Genomic DNA, 24029 nt, shown 5'->3' on the forward strand with positions numbered 1-24029 from the left:
GGTGGTGGAGGGAGGAGGAGGAAGGTGGAGGGGCTGCGACGACTCCCCCCACTGCCGGCTTCGGGAGGAGCACCGCGACCCGCCCACTCGGGGCCAGCGCAGCCGGTGAGTTCCTCCCCCTGGTGGTGGTGGTGGAGGTGGTGTGGGTGGTGTAGGTGTGGGTGGTGGAGGTGTGGGTGGTGTAGGTGGTGGTGGTGTAGGTGTGGGTGGTGTAGGAGGTGGTGGTGGAGGAGGTGTAGGTGTGGGTGGTGTAGGTGTGGGTGGTGTAGGTGTGGGTGGTGGAGGTGGTGGTGGTGTAGGAGGTGATGTGGGTGGTGGTGGAGGAGGTGTGGTTGGTGTAGGTGTGGTTGGTGTAGGTGTGGGTGGTGTAGGTGTGGGTGGTGGAGGAGGTGGTGGTGTAGGTGGTGGTGTATGTGGTGGGGGTGGTGGTGATGTGGGTGGTGGTGGAGGAGGTGTGGGGGTTGGTGTAGGTGTGGGTGGTGGAGGTGTGGGTGGTGTAGGTGGTGGTGGTGTAGGTGTGGGTGGTGTAGGAGGTGGTGGTGAGGAGGTGTAGGTGTGTGGTGTAGGAGGTGATGTGGGTGGTGGTGGAGGAGGTGCGGGTGGTGTAGGTGTGGGTGATGGAGGTGGTGGTGTAGGAGGTGGTGGTGTAGGTGTGGGTGGTGTAGGTGTGGGTGGTGTAGGTGTGGGTGGTGGAGGTGGTGGTGGTGTAGGAGGTGATGTGGGTGGTGGTGGAGGAGGTGCGGGTGGTGTAGGTGTGGGTGGTGTAGGTGTGGGTGGTGGAGGTGGTGGTGTAGGAGGTGGTGGTGTAGGTGTGGGTGGTGGAGGTGTGGGTGGTGTAGGTGTGGGTGGTGGAGGTGGTGGTGGTGTAGGAGGTGATCTGGGTGGTGGTGGAGGAGGTGTGGGTGGTGTAGGTGTCGGTGGTGGAGGTGGTGTAGGAGGTCCTGGTGTAGGTGGTGTAGGAGGGGGGTGGGTTCCATGGACGGGTTACAAGATTATGCGACCTCACCTGCTTTGTTTATAAAAAAAATACCAAAAAACTTTTTTAAAATTTTGTTCCCAGGTATTTACATTCGCGGGCGTCAATGTTGTTGCTATTGGCCACACTCATGGGCCCCCTTAGCGTGTCGGTGGTGGACGCCGCCCATGCTTGTAGCTGTATATGGCTATAGCTGTATATGCTTGTAGCTGTATATGGTTGTAGCTGTATATGGCTGTAGCTGTATATGGCTGTAGCTGTATATGGCTGTAGCTGTATATGGTTGTAGCTGTATATGGCTGTAGCTGTATATGGTTGCCCAAAGTCAGGCTTTGCAGGCTTTGCAATGAGCATCGGTGGCTGTGCCGTGCTGATGAGTCCCAATCATAAAAAAACACGAAACCGGCCTCCGGTTTGTCTCTCACACCGCCTTGGCCGCTTGCTTACAAGTGGGGTCTTCGTTTGCTCAAACGGATCGTTTGTTGAATTGTGATTTAAGGGGTCGTCCATAAATGGCGTCACGCACCTGGGGGGGGGGGGGTGTCAGACATTTGTGACGATGTGTGACAACACGTTCTACTTAATTAAATAGACTTTCTAATAAATGGTTCTCCTACAACATCAGAGTGCAGCGCCACATTAAATACGCCCTACAATGACAATAGTTTAAAGCGATTTGAAGCATGTTTTATTTTGGGGGGGGGGGGCAGAGCTTTGTGACGTCACATTTGAGGGGGGGTCTGACTTTTTGTGATGCCGTGTGACGAGGGGGGGGGGCAAAAATCGTTCAAAATCGCGTGACGTCATTTATGGGCGGCCCCTAAGACAATAGGAGGCCACTGTGAATGGCTTCGAGGAACTGCTGCCGGTTTTTTTTGCGAGTTTCAGGTTTGCCGTGATGATGGGACATGTGGCGGACCGATGTAGAATTTCAGCTGAGAATATTACTCATAATCGAACCACAGAAAAGCGCAACAACTAAAAAATTCAACGGTAAACAAAACGCGAAATGGAATTTCAAAGTCATTGGTAAAAGTGATATCGCGATTATCGTGGAAATTATATCGTGATTTATATCGCAGCGAGGCAACGATAAATACAATAATTTGGTGATAAAACTGCGTTAGCACTGGTGCACAGGAACAAACAAAAAGATGAACACATTCGTCAATAACAATTGTGACCTTGAAAAGTAAATTGAAATAAAGGCGGTGCTATTGAAAGGTGAATGTTGTTCTGGGAGCTGTTTCAGTTGAATAACCCTTCTCCATAAGATGTTGTTTTGTGGGTTAAAATCGCGTAAATACAAATATGTCGTGAAACCCGCCACCACCCGACAGCCGACGAGTAAGGTTGACTACTGAGTAAGGTGTGTCACGTTTACTAATTGCCTGTGTCGGGTGGTGGCGGCGGGTTTCACGACACAATTATAATTACGCGATCTAACACCATCAATAAAACAACCTTTATTATGGTTAATATTGGTCGCGAAAGTCCACTATTGCTACTAACGACTACCGAGACGTGTGAGATGGAATAACTCTTGCGGGGCAGGGCTGAGCGGACCGTACCATCCGCAGTGGCACCACGATTGGGAAGAGGTTCCAGGTGAGGGCCGGGGCAGTCACCTGGGCCATCAATGGCACAAACGATGTGTCGGTGACACGTAGCCTTGAAACACTAATTATGTTAGAGATGCGACTGCTGTAGCGTTGGCAGTGGTGCATAAGCACAATTGACACACACGCACACACAAATAAAGCCATTCGTCAGCAACATTGTGGGCATAAAAAGTGAAAAAAATGTACTTCGCGTGAAATGGTGAAACCGAGTGGTCTTCATCGCAAGGCCTGCGGGCCACTGGCCAAGCAACAATACACAAATGGTGACATCACCCCATCATCATCATCGTGCTGTCAAATCCCAATGGTTTCAGATGCGTGGCGGCCCTCACGCTGATGATGTCTTATCGGGGAAAGTGGCCCACCCTCTGAAAATGACTGAAGAATACTGAGCTAACGTTTCTATCCTGCCGTTGCAGATGAATGCCCCCCCCCCCTAAGACAACCAAAAGTTGAAGAAGAAGAGGCATTTTGGTTTTCGAATTCGGTTAAGAAATAAACTCCCCCATCACTACATCGAGAGCCGCAGTGCACACGATGAATACGCGACGGAGGGCTGATTAATCATCACAAAAAGAGGATCGTGAAGCAAAGCCTCAAAGAGCCGCGGGTTGCCGACCCCTCCTGCACCTACAACATTGTTGGTGATGACGGGGCCACGGTCAGTGGTCGAGACTAACGACGGAGTGGCAGCCCAAAGGAGGGAACCACGCTCGCGAGGACATCCACTGGCAGGATGAGCCATTCAACCCTGCCCATGGGCACAGATGGGTCTCTTTTTATTATTATTATTACACGCTTTTATTTTACACGCTTTTATTTTACACGCTTTTATTTAACTCACTGTCTGTTGTTGTATCCTCAAATCTTGTAACTCAATTTTAACCCATTTCCCAATGTGGTATCGACTGCAAGCTTGGTATACTTACGTCATACTGATGATAATACTATATTCTATCATAAAAAAAATGTTGAAACATTATGTTTAATATGTTATGTTTCGGCTTGGGTCTAATTGTCCACGGTAAGCTGACGTTGGCTGTAAATGACAACGGTCCCTTCCGTTATGGCAAGCTTCTGGGCCACTTCCTGGAGTTCTTCTATTACTAGTACGGTACAATTCATTAAAGCGTATTTAAAAAAAAAGTAATATTACTTATTTGGTTTAAACGTGGCATGACTGTGAGAGACGGCAACGGCTTGGAATGACCTTTACTCAGCAGTAGATAGACCCTGGCTATTGTTATTTAGTTGTATGGAACTTGATGTCGTGTCTCGAACTCACGTAAAGACACTAGCGCCACCGTGTGGATTAGTGCGGAATTGCCCAGCGGTAGCAAGCTCATGATAATCGGATTCCTCTGCGTGATATATTAGTACAACGTCCTGCCAAGTCCACTGCTGGTTAAATCTTGCTTTCGTTCAATGTTATGATAAATTTGATTCGGAGTACAATATCAAGAAGTGTTACAAGCTTAGTATCCTTTCGTATGTAACGACACGTGACTTGGTATATTCAGAACGATTAATACTGGTAGGAACCTCCTGGTTACACCTAGCCCACATGGAATTATTGCGTCCGTACGTCCGTCGTGCATCCTAAAATGGGAGGGGTGGGGCTGGGTGGAGAGGGGAGGGTTGGGAGGGGCTGTATTTCAGAATTTCAAAATATGTTTCAGACATCTCTAATAGATATATATCAGAACGTCAGCAAATGAGCACGATTGGTTATTTTGTAGAATGTGTTCTTGTTGAAGAGACATCTTATTTCATGAAACTCGTGTTGTTTAAAGTTGGGATAATGTTGCTGGAGGCTTGGATTGATTTTCGTAAACCACGAAATGTTGTACAATTATAAATTCGTAACATGTATTTATACATTTTATAGGGATAACTAATGTTATATGCAAGAGGCGTTGGCTGGTCACGTATCTAAGCAAAGAATAACACAACAGTGACAGTGATACCATAGTCATGTTTCGTTTACGCCACATGTCTTACTTATTATTATGATATTACGAGTGAGCCGAGGCTGCTGCGTTCCCAGTAATAAAAGTTTATTTACAAGCCATGCTGGACACACGCCAAGAACAGTTCTGCTGTACAGGCACAACACACCACATCCATGCATCTCTCTCAAAAATTTTACTCTGCCACTGTGGCTCCCTCAAGAAACACGGCAGCTGGCATATGCTCGTTTATATCTTCTGGTTTCACTACTACTCCAATGAAATCAACTGCCAGTCCTAAATAAAAACAGGCATTGCGAAAAGCCAAATGTGCACCCATTTTGACGGAATGCGATTAGCAAATTCAAATGCTCAAAAGCTCAAGCAGTGAGTTAATAATTTTACGAATGAGGTTGGAGGCACCATCTCCCAACTATTGTCACTAAAGGTAAGCGTTTAAATCCATCAGCTCTGTTTCATTTGCAACCTAAGCTGGTCGGATGCTATGTAATCTACCAGTAGATTACAAACTGATTTTTCCCACATTGATATAGAGCACAACATTTTATTGAAAACTTGCCATCTAACAATATTTCCATTTGGATTTGCCGAATGAGACATTTAAAACAAGGCTATTTAAACTTTAGGGAGTACAAAAAAATCGTGAAATTGGCACCACCCAAGGGGAACAAATAATTCGCTTGAATATTTTGACAACATTGTCACAACACCCATATTTTTGCCAAAAAAATGTGCAAGCGGTGGAAAAAAGCAGATCACAAACCTACCGAGGAACATCCATTACTTATTCCTACACTTAATAAATAAGCATACTTGTCTCATTTGTAAGACTGGGGATATTTCAAAACTGTAGCCATCTAAACGAGAGCCTCTCTCCCTATGGTTATGTTTCTTTCCAAACGAGAGCCTGCGATCTAAGCCAATGCGGGTGCGGACAACTTTACCAATTTTCTTGCTCTAATGAGAGGGTGCATTTTGGAAAACCTTGACAGACCACATTATCTCACTGGGTGACATTTCTTTCAATGACATTCCTCGACAAAACTCCAACGAGTGTGTTCATTATGTCCAAGTTACTGGCTAAGACAAATACACGCGACATCTATAATGCATAAACAATTACAGTTAAAAATGAAAGCTATAAAAATGTTTGACAGAATAGCATATCCAACGGTTACTATAAATCTCTCAGCTAAAAATGTTAAGTTTGTGGGGAACCGCTCACTATTACCTTTGAACATAAGACGAAATGAGCGCGTATGAAACGTGTTGAAACATACCGATGCTTACATTGATTCCCTTCTCGTTTAACATAAAGGAGGTATTTACGTCATTACTTTGTTGAAGGTAGGCAGAATCAAATCAGTCACGGTCAAGCAGTGAACTATGACATGAGTCTTTAAGCAAGAACCTAAACAACCAATTCCATGATGGACCAATTATCTTTATAGCAGAAGCAAGGCGTAGTGGCTACTGTCAACAATCTAAAATTCCTCACGACGCATTATACTAACGTCGTGCTTTAAAATGGGTAACAAGTTATTTGAACCAATATACTGCAATGAGAAAACACATTAAGAATGAAGAGACAACATTGAAAGGGTACAACAGTAATGATACATTTGCCTGCCCAATAACGTATGTAAGATTGTGCTAAAGACGTGTGTAAACATAGGGTGTCAAACTTACCAAGAGATTATTTCACACACTGTCAGTCATTAAAAAGTTAACTCGTGCTATATAATTTGACTTGGCAACCATCAGTTACCAAACCTTATCACTCATTTATGTTTCGTTTTGCCTCTTAGCTGTTTGTGCTTAAGGTGAAAGAGCTTTTCTTTTGTAGCCACATCACTCCTGTCGGGGTCTTGTTGATGCTCATACATGCTCGTCACAAACACTTTTTGTTTTAATATTGGACTGTAACGGCACATGACACTGGGCATAAGAAAGCCAATATATTTCAGGCACTTCAAAAATTAGTGATAAGGGTGGCTGGCAAACTTCGAGTAACTCTTTCGTCATTTAATGTCAGCACCAGACTTGTAGCACGATCTTTAAATGTTGCAGGTTTTATACAAACCGATTTGTTTTTTTGCCAATCTATAGACAGCACTCCCACTGTTTCACCTGCTATAAACATAACGTCTTTAAGATCATCAATGACGGTTTCATTTGTTCATCATTTGACAATACCAAGCTTAATGGAAAAGCCCATTCTTTCTTGTTTTATAAAGTCTCGCCACAATGCTTAGTCATTTGACACCTTGAATGTATACATTTGCGAAATGCAAAGCCGAGACTGGAATGTTCATTGCAAGGCAGGTGAGATATTAGAGAGGGAAGGCCTTGAGCCTAAGATGTTACGAACAGAAGGAACTATCGTTACAAGTCTTAGAGCACACCATCACATCTCCACAGCTGTAAGGAAGGAAACGCCTAATTGGGGCAAGCGTCTGTTTTACTCAAGACACCAACACATCAACATGTCCGCAACAGAAAGACACAAAAAGGGGTCTTGCTATGGAAAGGTGACAACATAAAGCCACTTCAATTCACAACACTTCTACACACTTTGACAAGTCAAACGAAATCATAGTTTTGAAAATACTACGATGCATCCTCTTGCTATAAAACGTTAATAAATTTTAACAGAAAAAAAAATAAAAGATCCTCCAGGCTTGTTTTCGTCCCAATATATGCTGCACACACATGGATACACAGGAACATATAGGTGGCTGGGAGGCTTAGTGGGAAGAATTGCTCGCCACTGTGCCGAATTGTATGGATCATCACTTCAATTTCCACAAGACCCTGGTATTGTCCGTTTTTTGTAGATTGGATGTTACAAATAATCTCCATTACCGGTTCCTAGAAATAGTCGACTGTGTTGGCAGTGTCAAATTCTACTGGCAAATAACATTAAGAAAAATCTTTTTTCCAAGCCTCCATGGGACAAGATTCTTATGGGTTTTTAGGACTCTTACCCGGACTTATTAAAATGAACTCAATTTAAGAAGTGTTTCAAAGCGACATGGTCATTCGTCTCTTCTGCAATGAGCGAAAATGGTCATTAACTAGTTAAAAGGAATTGATATCTACCAGCGTGAATTTTCATGAAGTTTCAAGCGTGGCCATTAGAGCAGTCTTAAGATTGATTCCATTCAATGTTCTCAAACGTGATAACAAAAATATCTTTAGACTTTGAAAACATGGCTTCCATATATCTTAGCTGTATCCCATTCTTCTAAAGTGCAGGTGGATATCTTTTTTCATCTTATTGGGGGTTACAACCATATGGCATTAAGCAACTGATCACACAATGCAGGACCACGCCGACCATCGCCATTGTACGAGGCTTACTGCAACAATTCTCACCGAGCTCATTTGAGAGACTATGGCAAATGTAGTTAGAGGAATAGTTCCCGTCATTGATATTTGTTCATGGTAACATTTTGTGATTTGGGTTACTTGTCAAAGGTTTGCATTTGTGAATGGCGCCGAGTGGCCTGCGAGTGTTTAATTTAAGCGACAGCGAAGTTTTAACCACAAAGCTATCCGGCCACTCATGATGGAACAGACTCGGCTCAAGTCGTCGTTTTATCACCTGCTATACAACATCTCACTCGGGGTACACCGAATATACAGTTTGATTTTAGATCGAGCCAGTATCCGGTAATATTTTTGCTATTTGGGTATCTATTACTCGATGTAAATATAAAAAATGTAAGTACATATTCAATATTGACATTTTTATCCGCCTTTGTTACCATCCCACTCAATTAGTCTAAGTCACCCCTAAACCTGTATTATCTGCATGATCCCATTTAAACACGCGCTTTTAAAATGTTTCGTCTCATTGCAGCATTTACATTCTACATTATTTATCAGTGTATGTTACGCGAGTTTGTTTTTTGTGTATATATAAAAACTTTATTTGGTTTCAAATTCAAACCGGGTCAGATATCAACTAATATATTCGGCAAGATAGCAAGTCCGATTCAGTGCACCCATAATTATTCCCAGAACTCTTTAGGCAACACAGAATTAACTTTTTCTTCCACAACGCACGCTTACACACACACACTAAACTGACGGCTTCAATCCGTTAATGTCTTTGCGTTACACAGACGGAACTAAACATCACAGCCGACACGCCACAGTCTTCCAGTACTGGCAAGGCAAATGTGGTGGTATACGCCTGTAGTAGAGACTTGGGAGGCAGAGTTGGTGGACCACACAGATGGAGAAGCAAGAGGCCCACAGGAGGCAGCACAGCAAGTACATTGATGGCAGGAGGCGATTCCTCCGCAGTTTGTCGATTACCTCCAGACACTCGGGTTTTATTCGACGAGCATAAGCATAAAAATATGGACGGGGCGAAACTTCCCAAGCAGAAACCTCTTGAAAGACCGGTGACCACTCAGAATTTCCTGGGCAAGGAATGTCAAAATGTACACATTGTGTGGAGTGCCACACTGTAAGGTGGATTCCAGTGTACGAGTTGTCAAAATGAAGGTCCTAAACAGGACACATGCCAATTTAAAACTGTTGCACCTTCATCTATTACATCGACATTTTTCATGCAAAACTTGCTTTGCAGCGGTTTAATTGAAATGATCCATTGATAAAAACAAGCTAAATACGTTACATATTAGCATTGGCTAGGTCAAGGGTTATGGCGGTTTAACCATGCTGCTTGAAGTCGTCGAACGTGAAAGTTAATGAGCTCATCGATCTATGCTCTCTGCTCACCTGCTTAACATGGGCTGTGAAAAGCAGCTCGAATTGGCAGTCGGGTAGTCCTATGGATAGTTGCGCATCCTTATGGACACCGTACGTCGGCTTCACCGTTTACAACTGAACGCTAAACAGCATGGTATCACGCCTCAAATCCGAATTGACCAAAGCACATCGCGCTGTATGTGTACTCACCACAAACCCGTTCAACATGGGCTTAAAAAGTAACATTTTCAACCAATTGTTTTTTTTCTTAATTTTATCTCACCCCTCCCCCCACCTTCAACTACACTCCAGTTGTGAAATTTGAGTCGAGTCATAGCAGGACATTTCCATCTGTGTCCGGTCATCGGTGAGAAGACAGAGGACGTTAATTTGCAACCTCTGAAAAGCTGGGGTTGTTCAGAGGTGGTTGTCCACATCCACACCCATGATTCCAGATGTGCCGGCTACGGTGCTAACATTCACCCTCCCCCCCGAGGCACCCAGCCACCTCTATGTCCTGTTTATATTCGCGTGGAATCACCAAAGTGTGCTATGAAGGAGGTAATAATGACCGTGTGGCTATCACGAGCAAATTTAGGTGACGGTGTATCATAAAGCCGGAGCTGCAAACTGCTCACAGTTAAAGTTTAAACATATACAATGACACGTTCCAACACAACCATATTTCCCAAAGCTTCCCTTACAAATGTTTAAATCAATCCCCTAAAAGGTAATACAGGTAGGAACAGGTTCCACACTGCCCACCAGGGATCGTCTGTCTGTCGTGCACGAATGCGCTGTCCAACCAAGTTCCAACCTGCCCACTCCGAAGGAACGTGTTTTTGAAACACCGGCTTCAGATTGAACACAACCTAAATGTTTGATTTCAAGTCCTCCTTAAGAAGCAGCGTCTTTAGAAAACCGCCACCACACGTAACCAATTACCTTGCGTGTGTTATACCTCTCAAGGAGCTGCAAGAGGGTTACCACGATGGAAAGGTTATCAGTTTCATGCGATGCAGAATTCTCGACCAGAACAATTGACCCCCCCCCGGCGTGAAAGGTGGGCACGAAGCTACGGGGGGGGGGGGGGGGGGGGCTGCTCACGAATGTTGATGCGCGACTGCCCAACCCGTCTGGTGTGCCTGGAGTAATTGTGACGTCACGGACTAGCGACGTCACGAGACTGGAGGGCCCTGCCTGTTCAGCGTCGCCTTGCGGGGACATCAGCCACGAGGCACGCCGCAAATATTTACAACGTATGAATGTTGAGATCACCCCCCCCACCCCACTGCAACATTCTGAAAAAATATGAATCGTCATGCATGCTTACATTACATCGCTGTATGCGTGGAAATGTATATTTTATAGTAATTAAACCTCACGTTGCTGCAGAATGTACATTTGCAGGTGTATTCGATAAACAGTGATAATGCTAAGTCTTTATTACCTCCTGATATTTTCACTGTCCATTGTATTTTTTTTTTACCAACCTTAACCTTTTAAACATTTACCTTTTCGCAGCAACTTATAATCCAAGTGCACTTTTGCGAGCACTTCAACTCCTGAAGACGGCCGCAGTCGTGCGTGGCAAAAGCTTAAGAAACGCCGAATAAAGCAACCCCAAATAGGAAAATGAATCCACGCTTAAACTTTAACCTTTCGGTCAACCACCACTCGATGATGCGCCACATGGCAATGGCAGGCCTGCTCCCACAATGCGAGACGGCGATACGCAGGGGCTGTGGGTGGCTCTTTGGCTCAGTTGAGGCTAGACAGCAGACAGAGAAGACTAAACAAGCCTCAAGGGGACCTTCTAAGTTGGGGTAGGTCGCAATTGCACCGTGCCGTTTCTCAGGTGCCAAATCCACATTTTGAAAACCCGAGAACATTTTCCCATTTTGCTAACATTATAGAATTATAGAATGCATTTGACAGTAGTGTCAGAAATCTCTTATTATGAGATTCGGTTTGATCATGCAACTCCTCAACACACAGCTTTTCAAATTAGTTCATGGGCCGGAGCAAATATTGGTACCACCTCAGGCACCACACTTTATTTGTACAGATTGTATTATATGGCTAATAAGAGTGAATTGTTTTATAACCTACTCATTTCAAATAGTTATTACACAATCCATTATTAATGGCCAAGACATTTGTATCACTAAAGCTACGACACCTCAAGCGGTACCAAGAAGTGAGATATCTAGTCTGGGCTCACGGAATCATTGGAATAAATTCAACTCCGTTTGGAATTTGTACAATCGAGCTCTCCACTGCAGTGGACTGCCCGTATTGTGTGCCTGCAGCCCAGTGCTGTAGCCATGTGCATCTCACTGCAACGGTATTCTTCACAACAGAAACGTGTTCCCTGCCGCAAATTAAAAAACAACGGGTTTGCACCTGAATTGTATGAGGCCTTCATTGAAGGCACATGGGGACAAATGCTGGAAACTTAAGGCCTAATTTTTTCTTTACAACTTACACTGCGAGTCACAACGCTGCATTCTGTTTCTGTGTCTGAGACGTCACGTTTTCAACCGGAAATTCTCAAGTTTCACTCGTTGGAAGCAGAATCCATTTCAGCTCTCCCGTGTTCAGCGACTCATCCTCATTCAGCCGTATTATTGATCATGCAATGTGCATTCTGACTCTGCTAAACGGGAGAGGTGAAAATCTGGAATGGATTTTGGTTCCGGAGCATCGCAGAGATGAGAACGACTGCTTTTAAATCACCACTTCACAAATAAGGCTGCAATGAACGCAAAATAGGCCTTTAAAAGTGAAGACAGACAATTATTATTCAGAAAAGGATAAATGTTAAACGAAAAAAAATGTTAATTACAAAAGCTGCTGCACTTCATTAGTCAAGAGTGTTCAATGCAGAACGAGCAGCCAATGGCGAATGACAAAAACGACCAGTCACTCCATTACCAGATCATCTGTAATTAGTGCGAAAAATTGGACAACCCAGCAGAATTCACTTTGCTAATTAAAATGAGGTTCAATTAAATTTTGCCAAGATACACATATGCACACGTGCAGTACACACTTGCACGTGGGGTACACACGTGTATAAGCACCTATGTACCAGTGTGTACTCGTGTGCAGCACATTTATCCCCTACAACCTGTATCGAGTAGACAGGGGACGTCCAAACGGGACGGTTGTATGCAATGGTGTGCGTGCGCGCGCGAGTTTCAACACCCCTAGCATCCTACAGTAAACCCCAAAGCCTCGCGAGTCAGATGGGGGGCAGACGAGGGTACGAGCGAGTGAGAGTGTGCGTGCGTGGGGCGGGCGGGCGAGGCGAGGCGGCAGCACGTGGTGCGTTCAACCCAGCAGCTTGCTGGCGACCAGCGAGGGCTTGCGCTGTGGCAGATCCTGCGGCGTGGGGATGTGGTCTCCCGTTACGGGCTCCTTCTCGGGCCCGGCGTCGCACGCAGGCTCGCTGTTTGCGGCCGCCGCCGCCGCAGCCGCCACCGCTTTATTCTTCTGGTTCGCCTTGTACATGTTGTAGTCGCCGGAGTCGAAGTACTTTTGTTGCTGCGGGGGAGGAGGAAAAACACAACGCGGGAGAGGGTTCATCAATGGCGAGTCGCGTGGCATTGTCGTGCCGAGCGAGCGTGGCTTAACCATGCCCCGCTCTCGATGTCACGCGTTGCAAAATTAAGTTGGCCACGAATTTGGGAAGATTGTGGGAAAATATCCCTCGTGGTTGAACCACGACGGCTCTCCTAATAATGTTGATGTTAAGTTGAGAAGGATTGAGATCATAAGTTTGAGAGCCATCCATTGCATGTACTTTTTATCAACATTACAAGGTTTTTCAAATAATTGTAAATATATTTTTAGTGGTGAATTAATAATAATGGTGGCGATAATACAGTTATCAGCTTAATCAATTGCAATAGATAATTATGCTCATTATCTACGCGTAGGATTGGGCAAGCAAGAATAACTTGTTTATTATTTATATGTACTCTCTTGTACGTCATTTGTTCAGGTGAACCCTGCAGCCACTAGACGTTCTACATTTGTCAATGTAAAAAAATGAAATGTGACCATGCCTCGAGCCACAAGGGGAGAAAATCGCTCTATTCCCAGTGGCGATGGTGGCAGCAGCTGTTATTGATGCTGGTCATGGATGTGATAAACAATGCCATAAGGTGGCTTTCGGCATTGTTTATCATCGGAAAGGTCAGATTTCTAAATGGGATACGACCTCACCACTGCATCACAGGCAGCGCAATCAAGACAGCAGGAGGTACTGTCACCCGTACACGACAGACTGGGGGAAGTGGGAGGCCAGCAACACAGTTTAGCCTCTAACAGAAATCTGCGTGGGTTGAGGGGAGAGTTTGGAGCCCATTACTTTAACATAAAAAAATACCTTGTTAAATACATAGTTTATTTCCATGTTATGTTTTTAAAAATAAATGCATAAAAAACAGTACTGCTCAATTGAGATTCTGTAGACAAATTGGTGGGATACCACAAGAAGGTGCTTTACCCAATAAGGATGCAAATTGGCAATATTGATGCGGTAAAATGTAATTGCTTTACAGGTAAAAATAACTCCATGTTTGGAATTAATATTAACAACATATTAATCCACGCAATTACAAACGTTGCATCACAGTCGATACATTTACAATGAATGCAAAATTACAAAAGACAAGATTACAGAAAAACCTCAATGAGCCAGACTAATATGGGGGAGTCACGGTTTGGCTCGCTGGAAAGCCTGACAAGCCATAATTTCAATAAAAATGTATGCAAAATATTTTTTTTAAATCTTTGCTGCCTGGTGCGCAGGCAGGTAAGTGCACGGTCATGATGTCACTGTGCACATCTGCGCAATGACGTCACCACCCTTGTCCCATAGTGTTGAGCCGGATCGTACATAGCCAACTCTGCTAATCGGAGGTGCAGGGGAAGGACAAACTAAACACAAAAGGCAGTTCCAAAGAAACGAGTTTTCAATCTAGATTTAAGAGTGCATAGTTCCAATGGCTTCCTTATATCGGACGGAAGAGCATTCCAGACGGCCGCGTACTCAACAGTATAAGTACACATATCAGGGTGTGCATTCCAGGTCCGCGTTCGTGTACAGACCAAGCAATATAAAACCCTCATGGTGTGTGTGTGTGTACTGTGCCGTTAAGCACTGTCGATGTGTCCGTCGGTCCGAAGTGCATTGCACCCATGTGCCAAACCACCCTCCCCCACCATCACCCCTCCTCCCTGCCATCCACCACTAAATAGCATTCTTAATTACATCGTATTGGTTTTGTACAATTTTATTGCTCTGACCTTTTCATTCAGAATGTTAAACATAATAGTACAGCTAAATGTGAAATCCAGCTGTCTGGGTTCTCACCGTACATGTAATAGCACTGTGGGAGGCAGTGCCATGGTGGTCTGTTTCACTGCCCCACAAACCCAATTAGCTGGGTTCAATTCCTGGCCACGGCTGACATCAGTGGACGAGTGATATCAGAACCAGCTTTTGGGGCTCCCGTAGGTGGACTCCGCTTTAAAATGAGAGCTGGTGCAATGCATACATAAACATCAGCACTGGGCAGAGAACAGTCTATGAAGTCTGTGTGGTGGATGTTTGTCTCTGCGTGCTTGTGCGCGCATGCTTGTAGGGAGTGGTAGAGTAGCGGTGAGCACATTGCGCTCCGAACCTGGCGACCTGGGTTCGATTCCTGCTCACTCCCAACACCAGGGACAATTATCTGAACTGGTCCTGGGCCTCCCCTAGGTCGACCCAGCCTCAAATGAGTACCTGGCGCAATGTATAAACATCGCCATTAGGGGGACAAAGGCGGCCGGGCGTGGTGTTGGCTACCCACCGCCTCGTGTGCCACAAGGCTGGCCTTCATAGGTGCTCGCTGACAAGCACTTGCCCCAGTCTGTTAAAGCTATACGGGCGATCTTTGTCTTCATCTTTGTTTTGTGCGCACTTGTGTGCATACGCAAAGGGGTAGAGTAGGGGGCGTACCCCTTTGTGTAGACGCTTCATGAGGAAGGCAGAGCCCCCAGTCTTCGGTCCCAGCTGGGGGTACTTGGCTCTCAGCTTGGCCTCTTCAATCTGTTCCAGCGGTACTCGCTGCAGCGCACACATACAAACCCCACACCGTCATTACATAGTCTATTTTAATGATATCTGTTGTGCGTAGTGGCATGTGAGTCAAGTTTTTAACTAGTAATTAGCAGCAGGCTCAGCCCACTTTATATCAGCTTTAGTGTCGCACTGTTGTACCAAAAAACTTGAATGACTCCAAGTATAATGTTGGATTTGGACACCCATAAAACCACCTCCAGGTACACAATTTCAAAACATCAAGCAGTGCAAAGATTCAGACACTGGTTATGGAGGCAAAACTCGACAACACTAAGTATACACTCAATAAACTGCTGGATGAAGGCCTACCCACTACCGTCTGGGTTATCATGGTGGTAATTTTACCGTACTTCCTTACACTTGCAAAGTGTGGGTTGGTGAAGGATGGGAGAAGAGATGTGGGAGCATAGAGGGTACAGTGCAATATGTTTTTGCCGCACTGACCCACAGCAGCCTAAGACAACCAACGTGATGTTCATGGTGGTCGCCCATCCAAGCACTATCCAGGCTCCAACCTGCTTAGCGTCTGAGATCTGACAGAATTGTGCACATCTCGGTTGAGTTGCTCACTGGCACACTCGACTATATTTGTTAAACATTGTTAGAGCTTATATCAGTTGACACTTAGGAGCAGCTAGTGTCATGTAACTTTATTCAAAATCATCTATAAAATGTCTGCTATCGCACGTGATATTCTGCTGTAGGTCATCGTGGAAATGTAAAAAGGCGATTTCTAAAATGCATGCTCATACAAAAACTGCATGAACCAGGTCATCAAGATCAATAACACTACCAGGTGTGTTCCTTATAATTTCTTATATTAGATTTATCGATTTCTCAAAATGTTTAGATGTTATTTATACATCGTTTGTCATTCCCCCAAATGTACCCCCCCCCCCACTGTGCCATCAACATATTGTCATGAGATGAAGTCTCTCTTCTGAACTCTCTCAGGCCTTCTGGCCTTCCTAGCCTCGAATGTAAAACCCATTGGCCTGACAAAAACAACTCAATAATGTGCAATTGTGTAAGAGAAAAAACAATTAATGAGAATGCAGTGGGATATTGCACAACATTTAAAGAGTTCAAAGTTATATGGGGGGGGGGGGGGGGTGTAGAGATTTTGATATTAAGCCTCAGCTTAAGACCACAGTGATTGACATGATGCAATGGGTTCAGTAACGATGGATTCACTATGCCACGTTGCAAAACCTTGCAACAAAACAGTGGGCAGCTAGTTTTGGGAAGCTACCAGCAGCGTCTATTTTGACGTGTGCAATCGGATTAATTGTTAATTGGAACGCGAAGAAAAAAAGTCATTATACACCCATATTGAGCACACAAAAGCAGGCCCGGGTTCTGCTGCTGGGAAGCAGAACCAGCCTGGTTATGAGTGCTTATGAAGTCACTTCCCATTACATTTATAATTACTTATAAATTCACCACCGCATGTTACCTGTGAAGACAACAAACCCCACCCCCCAGACAATGCGTCACTTTCCCGAAGCGGAGCCCACAAACTTAATGTTGGCGCAATGCCTCAGGGAGTGTTACCCAACACATGTGTAGATCACAATTCACATCCATTCAAAAAATCTGCACCAGTGTCTGCTTTGTGTTAGGGGCTCAACAAGCGTAACACCGCAGGGTCATGAAAACTGTACCCCCCCCCACTCCCCAAAGCTGTGGCCTGTATTATTTGGCATAGTGCCTTGTTTGCATGTGGAGAAGAAACACCTTGCATTGCAGGGCATTAATATAAACAAACAATGGCATCAAGCGTTACTTGCTGGAATCTCCCCTTACTTAACCTCCTACCACGTGTGTAGTCCTTGATCAATCCTTGCCTTGATGAAGGCCTCCCATTGATTTTCTGACATGGGAGTTTGTTTGACCATACGTCAATATGCTGGCGAGTTCTCGTTGGTGAAGGGGGTGCCCAGGACCACGATGGACATCGCATGCCACTGATGTTAACCGTGGCAGGAAATTGAGCTCAGGACAGTGAGGTGCTTGCTATTCATTAACACTACTATATCCAAGCCTCCCATAAATTTGCATAATCAAAAAAAAGTTGTATTATTTTTTATACTTCACCCAGAAACGCCTCCCTTCGTCACAACACTCTTTTTCAAGAAGGTCCTGCTAAATGTTTGCAGTGGGGAGGCAATGTTGCTGCGTGCAATTCCAATTAAGTAATTTTGCAGGTACATATTTCAGCATTTAAATGCTTTGCCAATAACAGTTACATTGTCTTTTTTTAGCTATAGGAGGAAACCGGAGAACCTGGAAGAAACCGATGCAGAAGAGCCAGAGAACATACCAAGTCGAGACTAAAAACAAAAGGGCACGCACCCTTTTGCTTTTCGATTAACAAATGTTCACTTCCCCCTCTCAAATCCAGATTATTGCATTTTCCATCGCACACGACTGGTAATCTGTTGCTTATGCAGCCTTAACCTAATACATGTTTTCGCAATATAAATAGATAACTGGAATTTACGGTATATTTTAAACATCTTACCATATATATATCAAATACACGTCTACAACTTCGCATGATATACACGAATATGAAATTTGACATCGACGTGAAATTGGCAAATATAAAAATGTAGTCAAGTACCTGCACTTTAAATTCACACAATGTACCATGAATTGCATTTATTATATCCCAATGCACATTGTAAATCCATCGTGTATGTACAGAAACTATTGAATTACATGCATTCCTAACACAGTGGAGCCACGCCTTGCACATTTGGCCTCTATTCACAGTATCTTAAGGGGTCTCTGTGCTTATCACCAAACCAGTTTGAACTGTCGATTTCTAGACCACAGAAATGTTTGTTGGAAGTTCCTGTAATGGAGAGAGCGATGAGGTGTAGATACATTGCAAAGCAAAAGTGCTCGAACTATTGATTCCTGAATGGATCACATCTTTAATTTCAGCCAAAGAGTTACCCATTTTAATTGATGACAATGCACAAATTGGTTGTTTTCATGACATTAATAGTAAATCCCTTCACTGTACCATTATCACCACCAACACCATTATAGTTAATATCAGTATCTCATCAAAATCATAAAAGCCAACATCACGATTACCAGCAATACCACTACCACAATAACCATCACTGTCACGACGACCACCACAACCCTTGCGATCACCACCCATCTTATCGGCATCATTACAAAACTATCACCACCACTGATCCCACCATCTTTACCACCACTATAATCTCTACTTCCACTATCAATACTAAGACCACCACCATTATCACCAATGTCACAAGCTGTCTAGAAGTAACATAAAATTTAACCAAACATACCCCCCTCCCTATAATGGATATTGTAGTCGCATGGCTTTAAAGACTTGCAATTTAGCAACGTCAACAGAAAACCTACAGTGGATTTAAAAAAAAGTAAAATTTTTCATGAGATTTATTTATCCATTAAATTCATTACTGAATATAATATCCACCTTCAATAAAGATGGTAAAAGGTAGCAAAAAATTTGGTGGAAGATACATGGAATGTATCGTCCCCAAAGGACATTAATACTGCGGACTAGAGTGCAGGAGAACAGGGGGGGGGGGGCAGATACACAACGTAAATTTACCGAGTAGACAATGGATCAACGTTCACGTTGTAGCCCCCCCGTCAGTACCACCCCCCCCCCCCGACTTCTCCAGGACCCTACTGATCCAACCAGTCGTGAGAACGAATTATGCAAGCTCCTACTCTACAAATCCCAGTCTCACCACCACCGGCAGCTGTGACGTCGTGCAACCCTCCGGGTTTCCATGCCGTTGCCCCCCCCCACGCCGCGTTCTGCAACCCAACGTTCTGCAACCCAACGTTCTGCAACTCAACGTTCCGCAACTCAACGTTCCGCAACTCAACGCCGACGGTCTTGACGGCAGCCAAGTGCAGCTTAATCAGCGAAATGGTTTACCGAGCATATGTCAAAAAGTGCTTTGTAGCTCATCAGATTGCTCCAGTGTATATATATATATATGACAAAATCTCATTATTCTGATTACTGAGGTGAGCACGCTTTGACAATGCAAAAAACTGTTTGTTATAGCAGACTGCGTTTTTAGTCAATAATAGGAGACGGATGATTGATTCACCGTTACATGCGAGGTGACAGTGCACGCATCATTTATTGAAACGAACATGCGACTGGCTGATGACACGAGGGACATCACACCCAACTTGGCATATATTGGCAGTTTACACAGGGCCATCTGATCAAGCTAGGATGTTGAAACCATCAAGAATATGGCCCATGTGGATACTTGCAAGGACTTGAGCCAGACAAGCTGTCAGTGGTAAACACATTATGCTGGTTACAATTGGTATGCTGTCAATGATTCTACAGGGTGAAGTGACTGGATGGCAATTAGTGTCTTGGTTTTGTGTTGTATTCAAGGGAATAATTATACATGGGAAAACACAGTCTAACCTCAAATAAAGAATAATGGACAACCTTTGAATGAACTGTAGCAAGTCTCATCAACATGCTGGCAATTGCTGGAATATATGATTAGACTTTAATGAATAGATGACAAATTGAATGGCTGAGTGATGAAAAGGAGCACATTAAAAGGTGGAACTGAAGGTCCTCTGGGCCGACACATAAAAGGGGACATGTTACGTCACTGAAAGAGTTGTATACACAGTTTCTCAAAGACAGGGAAGAGTAACACTAAATAGCAATACGTTTGCAACGCTACTTTTCGAGACAGGCGTGTGATGCAGCCTAGGGAGGCTGGGATACTACTGGTCTCTTGGCAGCCAACAGTGGGGGAGGTTCTGCTGACAACGCTACGAAAACACTGACAATGTGGATGTTACGACCCGTCTGGCTAAGAGAATAGGGGTGATGGGCCTGAATTAGGGGTGGCAGGTGTCACATTTATAGTGCTACACAGCGGGGTGTAGTTGGGATTTGTGCACAATGCCAGGACGCACTACTCTGTTCATGTCAGTTAAAAGAAAAGTTGGAGCAAGCCAGAACCTAACCAACAGGGAGTTTGAGTTGTGTGCTTGTAGCGTATGTATGTATGCAGAACGTTTGCGCCACACGTAGGTAATCGTGCTCATTGGAGGTGTGGTAATGAGAGATTACGTGAATGAAAGCTTGCTAAACAGAATACATTTTCCAAATAAAATCGCGCAATAAATCATAACCTACGAGGGCAGTCCAATTATTTCACGATTGCAAGATGTTTTAATTGGCCAGCAGAGGCGGGAGATAATGGGAAGTGAGGTAAGCATTCAAAAAATGCCGGATGCACTTTAATATCCACTTAGCCAAGTCATGAGTATCGTCGACACAGAATACACGTGTGAGAAGGTCCAGTGCTTCACTCCGAATAGATCCTGCAGATGTTGCAAGTTCACACTCACACTGAAAGGTATTTAATCCCACAATCTGTAGCCTAAAACTGCTAGTTTATGTCCCAGTCCAGGTATAAACTATAAAAACATCCACATACTCAAACTTTTTTATTGATGCTTTGGTATTCTCTATAATATATTTTTAAATAATTATCGTATATATTTGGTATTCGTGCAATTTCTTTGTCTCAGAGTCTGCAGTAGTTTCACAGATGCTTGTCATGTGTAATTCAAATTGAGGGACTTGTATATATATATTTTATTAATCAAATGTGGATTATGACGCTGGGACACGATGGTCTACTCATTTTGAAGGGGCTGTTTGACATTCACTGTGAAGCAGACCGTGCGCATTTTATGGTGGCCTGCCGATTCCCAACTGCAAACCTCGGCAACAAGTGGCAAAAGCACTCCCAACTTGGCCATGTCACCACCTACACGGCATTAGTGAACATAGGCCTTTGCAACTCCTTTCTTGAATTAAAATCTCCCTTCTTTTGCAAGTGGCGAGCAAACCCCGTGCGAGTAAGTGTTATATTTCTGTGTTACCTACTGCCAGTGTTACTTGAGTGGTGCATGACTTGAATGTTGTTTTCCTCGAATGTGTTTGCTACCCAGTGTCTGCAATGTTTTTCCTTTATATGCTGCAACCTCATTTTTTTCCCACCAAGGCCCTCCACGGGTCATTCTTGTAAAATAGTTTAAGCCTGAATGTTTCTCACTCACGCAAACCTAATCAAATCAAAAGTCAAGCACAACATTGCAGCATACGGGTGACAAAATACACACCATTCCAAACAGTCTTAGTTTTTAATCCCACACAAGTGTAGGTTCCACATCTTAAGCTCTTGAGCACTCAACTCATCTTTGCTGGAATGATGATACAATACCTACTCGCTCTTTTATCATAAAAAAATATTCGCTGAGTGTAATTCTACAAAACAAATCAAAACGTCTTGAACTACCCAGGAGTAACATTTCAGGAGTACGACTACCTCGTCTTGCTAACATTACAAGTATTAGCTACGTTTAACTTGCTGAATAACAGCTATATCACCTGTAGCAGGAATAATGCATCTCAAAGGAGCACTTACTTTATTTAATAAATAAGGAAAGTCTTATTCCTAAAGGTGACAAATCTCAATCAGTTTCACAGATTAAATTATCACCTTTGTATTGAATATCAATTGGGCTTAACCAGATGCAATAAAGCATGTAGAATTACCGAATCTCAAATGGGCATTCACCTGATTCAATAAAATTCACGGACACGTCACACCGTGGCGATTGAGGCTCTAAAATGGACCATCACAAGGTTAATATGAAGGAAATGTATCCCAGTGAAGCCAATGCGAATAACTTTATTCAATAAAGCGCTTTTCTAGGGAGGAAGTGAACCTCAAATTCAATTGTAACCGATTAGATTAAGGTGGTGCTCATCTTCTTGGTTCTTTCGGTAAAGTCACGTAGAAGGGAAGTAATACTTCCCTTCTACGTGACTTTACCGAAAGAACCAAGAACCAAGAAGATGAATCCCTGCAGTCACGAAAGCTTTAAATCAAAATTTAAGGTGGTGCTGGTAATAAACTGGGTCAGTGGCTCCCCGGTCGAGCGTACGGCTCGCAATCACAAGGTTGCGACTTAAAATCGACGCTGAGGGTAGAATCGGTCCACCACCATCCCTCCGGATCGAGTCAAACGAATACCAACATTGTGGGGAAATCGGCAGGAGTTGCTTTCTATGGGTGGAATTCGCACCCGGACACATCAATGTGGAATTTCCTTCACTGGCTCAGGACACCTAAGGCAGGAGACGAGCAAATCGTTGCGTATTTAAGCAGTAAATCGCTGACTTTTGAGGCGGTAATAACAATGTGGCCTCACCTACTTCCATGAAGTATGCGTTGGCATGTATGAAATGAACACCTCGCAATGTGTGAGGAGATATGGGAGGGGAGGCATTGTAAAAGTTTGATTCTAGAGAGAACGCCTTGTGCCGAGACAAGACGTGGGGGGGGGGGGGGGGGGGCTTGCTTGGTGTTATCGATTACTTTGCGAGATGCATGACTTTAAACAACCCATACAGGCCCGTCACTTCAGCCCCACCTAGTCCTCGTGAGGATGCGTTGACACATATCGGGGGAGGCCGGGCGGGCCCTCCTTACCCGCTTCTATAAATAATGCCCTGGGCCGCGTCATGCACACACACACACACACACGGGACGCGTGGCCCTGCGGTAGACCCCCAAGGCCTTTACACGAGAGAGTGACATCAGCCACACGCCGCGTTACAGAGGACGTGGGGAGGGGGAGCCGCGAGCCCCTCGACCAAGGCCGCAAACATGTGGCCTAGTTGCCGCCGCCGCCACCGCCGCCGCCGCCTGTTACCTGGTTCTCCTTGTCCTTAGGCTGCGCATCGCCCTGCGGATCCGACATCTCCTGCTCACTCGCCACACGGGCCCGGCGTTAGCGGACGAGAGAGAGAAGGAGGAACGCGGCGCTTGACTTGGCGGTGGCCGATAAAGCCGCGGTGGTTTAGTGAAGCTTGTTGTGAGCGAGCTGCAGCGAAGGGCGGGAAGCTTCTCTCTCTTCGCTCTCTCTCCGCTCTCTATCTCCCCTCTCTCTCTCCGCTGTCTCCGCCCTCTCCTCGCTGTCTCTGCGCTGTCTTCTCGCTACCTCTGCGCTCTCTCCGCCGTCTGTTTATGCGTTCGCCGCCACACCGCCTCTCTCGCCCTCGCATTGAAATTCCCACGCCTCGTGGGCGGGGCCCGCCGCGTCGCGCGCTCCCCATTGGTCGGCGTCCCCCCCACGTGGCCGCGCGGGCCAATGGGGGCGCGCGAGCGCTCGCGGGGAGCGCTTATCCGCGCTGCGGAATTGGAATGGCGCCCTCGCCAACAGGGCCGAGGTGGCGTTCGTTGGTGACGTCATGGGCCGAACTGCGGTGGGGGGGAAGAGTGGGGGGGAAGAGTGGGGGGGGCTTGGGGGGAGGGGGGGAGAGTGGGGGGGGGGCTTGAGGGGGGGAAGAGTAGGGGGGCTTGGGGGGAGGGGAGAAGAGTGGGGGGGGGGCTTGGGGGGAGAAGAGAAGAGTGGGGGGGGGGGGCTTGGGGGGAGGGGGGGAGAGTGGGGGGGGGGGGAGTGGGGGGGTGAGGGGGGGAAGAGTTGGGGGGGAGTGGGGGGGTGAGGGGGGGAAG

At 45.2% G+C, this 24029-nt stretch overlaps 1 protein-coding gene across 1 annotated transcript; it reads right to left on the reverse strand.

The window, feature by feature from the left end:
- Positions 1-4634: 4634 nt before the first annotated feature.
- LOC133343895 (cAMP-regulated phosphoprotein 19-like) lies at positions 4635-23591 on the reverse strand. Its single transcript, XM_061553874.1, has 3 exons — positions 23227-23591; positions 15307-15414; positions 4635-12842 (listed from the first exon to the last, which is right to left on the reverse strand). The coding sequence occupies exons 1-3, from the start codon at positions 23272-23274 to the stop codon at positions 12630-12632; spliced, it is 369 nt and encodes a 122-aa protein (XP_061409858.1). The 5' UTR covers positions 23275-23591; the 3' UTR covers positions 4635-12629.
- Between the last annotated feature and the right edge of the window lie 438 nt (positions 23592-24029).

This window comes from Lethenteron reissneri, chromosome 18, assembly GCF_015708825.2.
Source record: "Lethenteron reissneri isolate LAM-NWPU_2019-01 chromosome 18, ASM1570882v1, whole genome shotgun sequence".
Classification (NCBI taxonomy): domain Eukaryota; kingdom Metazoa; phylum Chordata; class Hyperoartia; order Petromyzontiformes; family Petromyzontidae; genus Lethenteron; species Lethenteron reissneri.

Coding starts and splice junctions, on each gene's coding strand:
- LOC133343895 (XM_061553874.1), bottom strand. CDS start 23,274: ATGTCGGATCCGCAGGGCGATGCGCAGCCTAAGGACAAGGAGAACCAG. Junction 15,415..23,226: donor CTAAGGACAAGGAGAACCAG/GTAACAGGCGGC, acceptor TGTGCGCTGCAG/CGAGTACCGCTGGAACAGAT. Junction 12,843..15,306: donor TGAAGCGTCTACACAAAGGG/GTACGCCCCCTA, acceptor CCTCCCCCGCAG/CAACAAAAGTACTTCGACTC.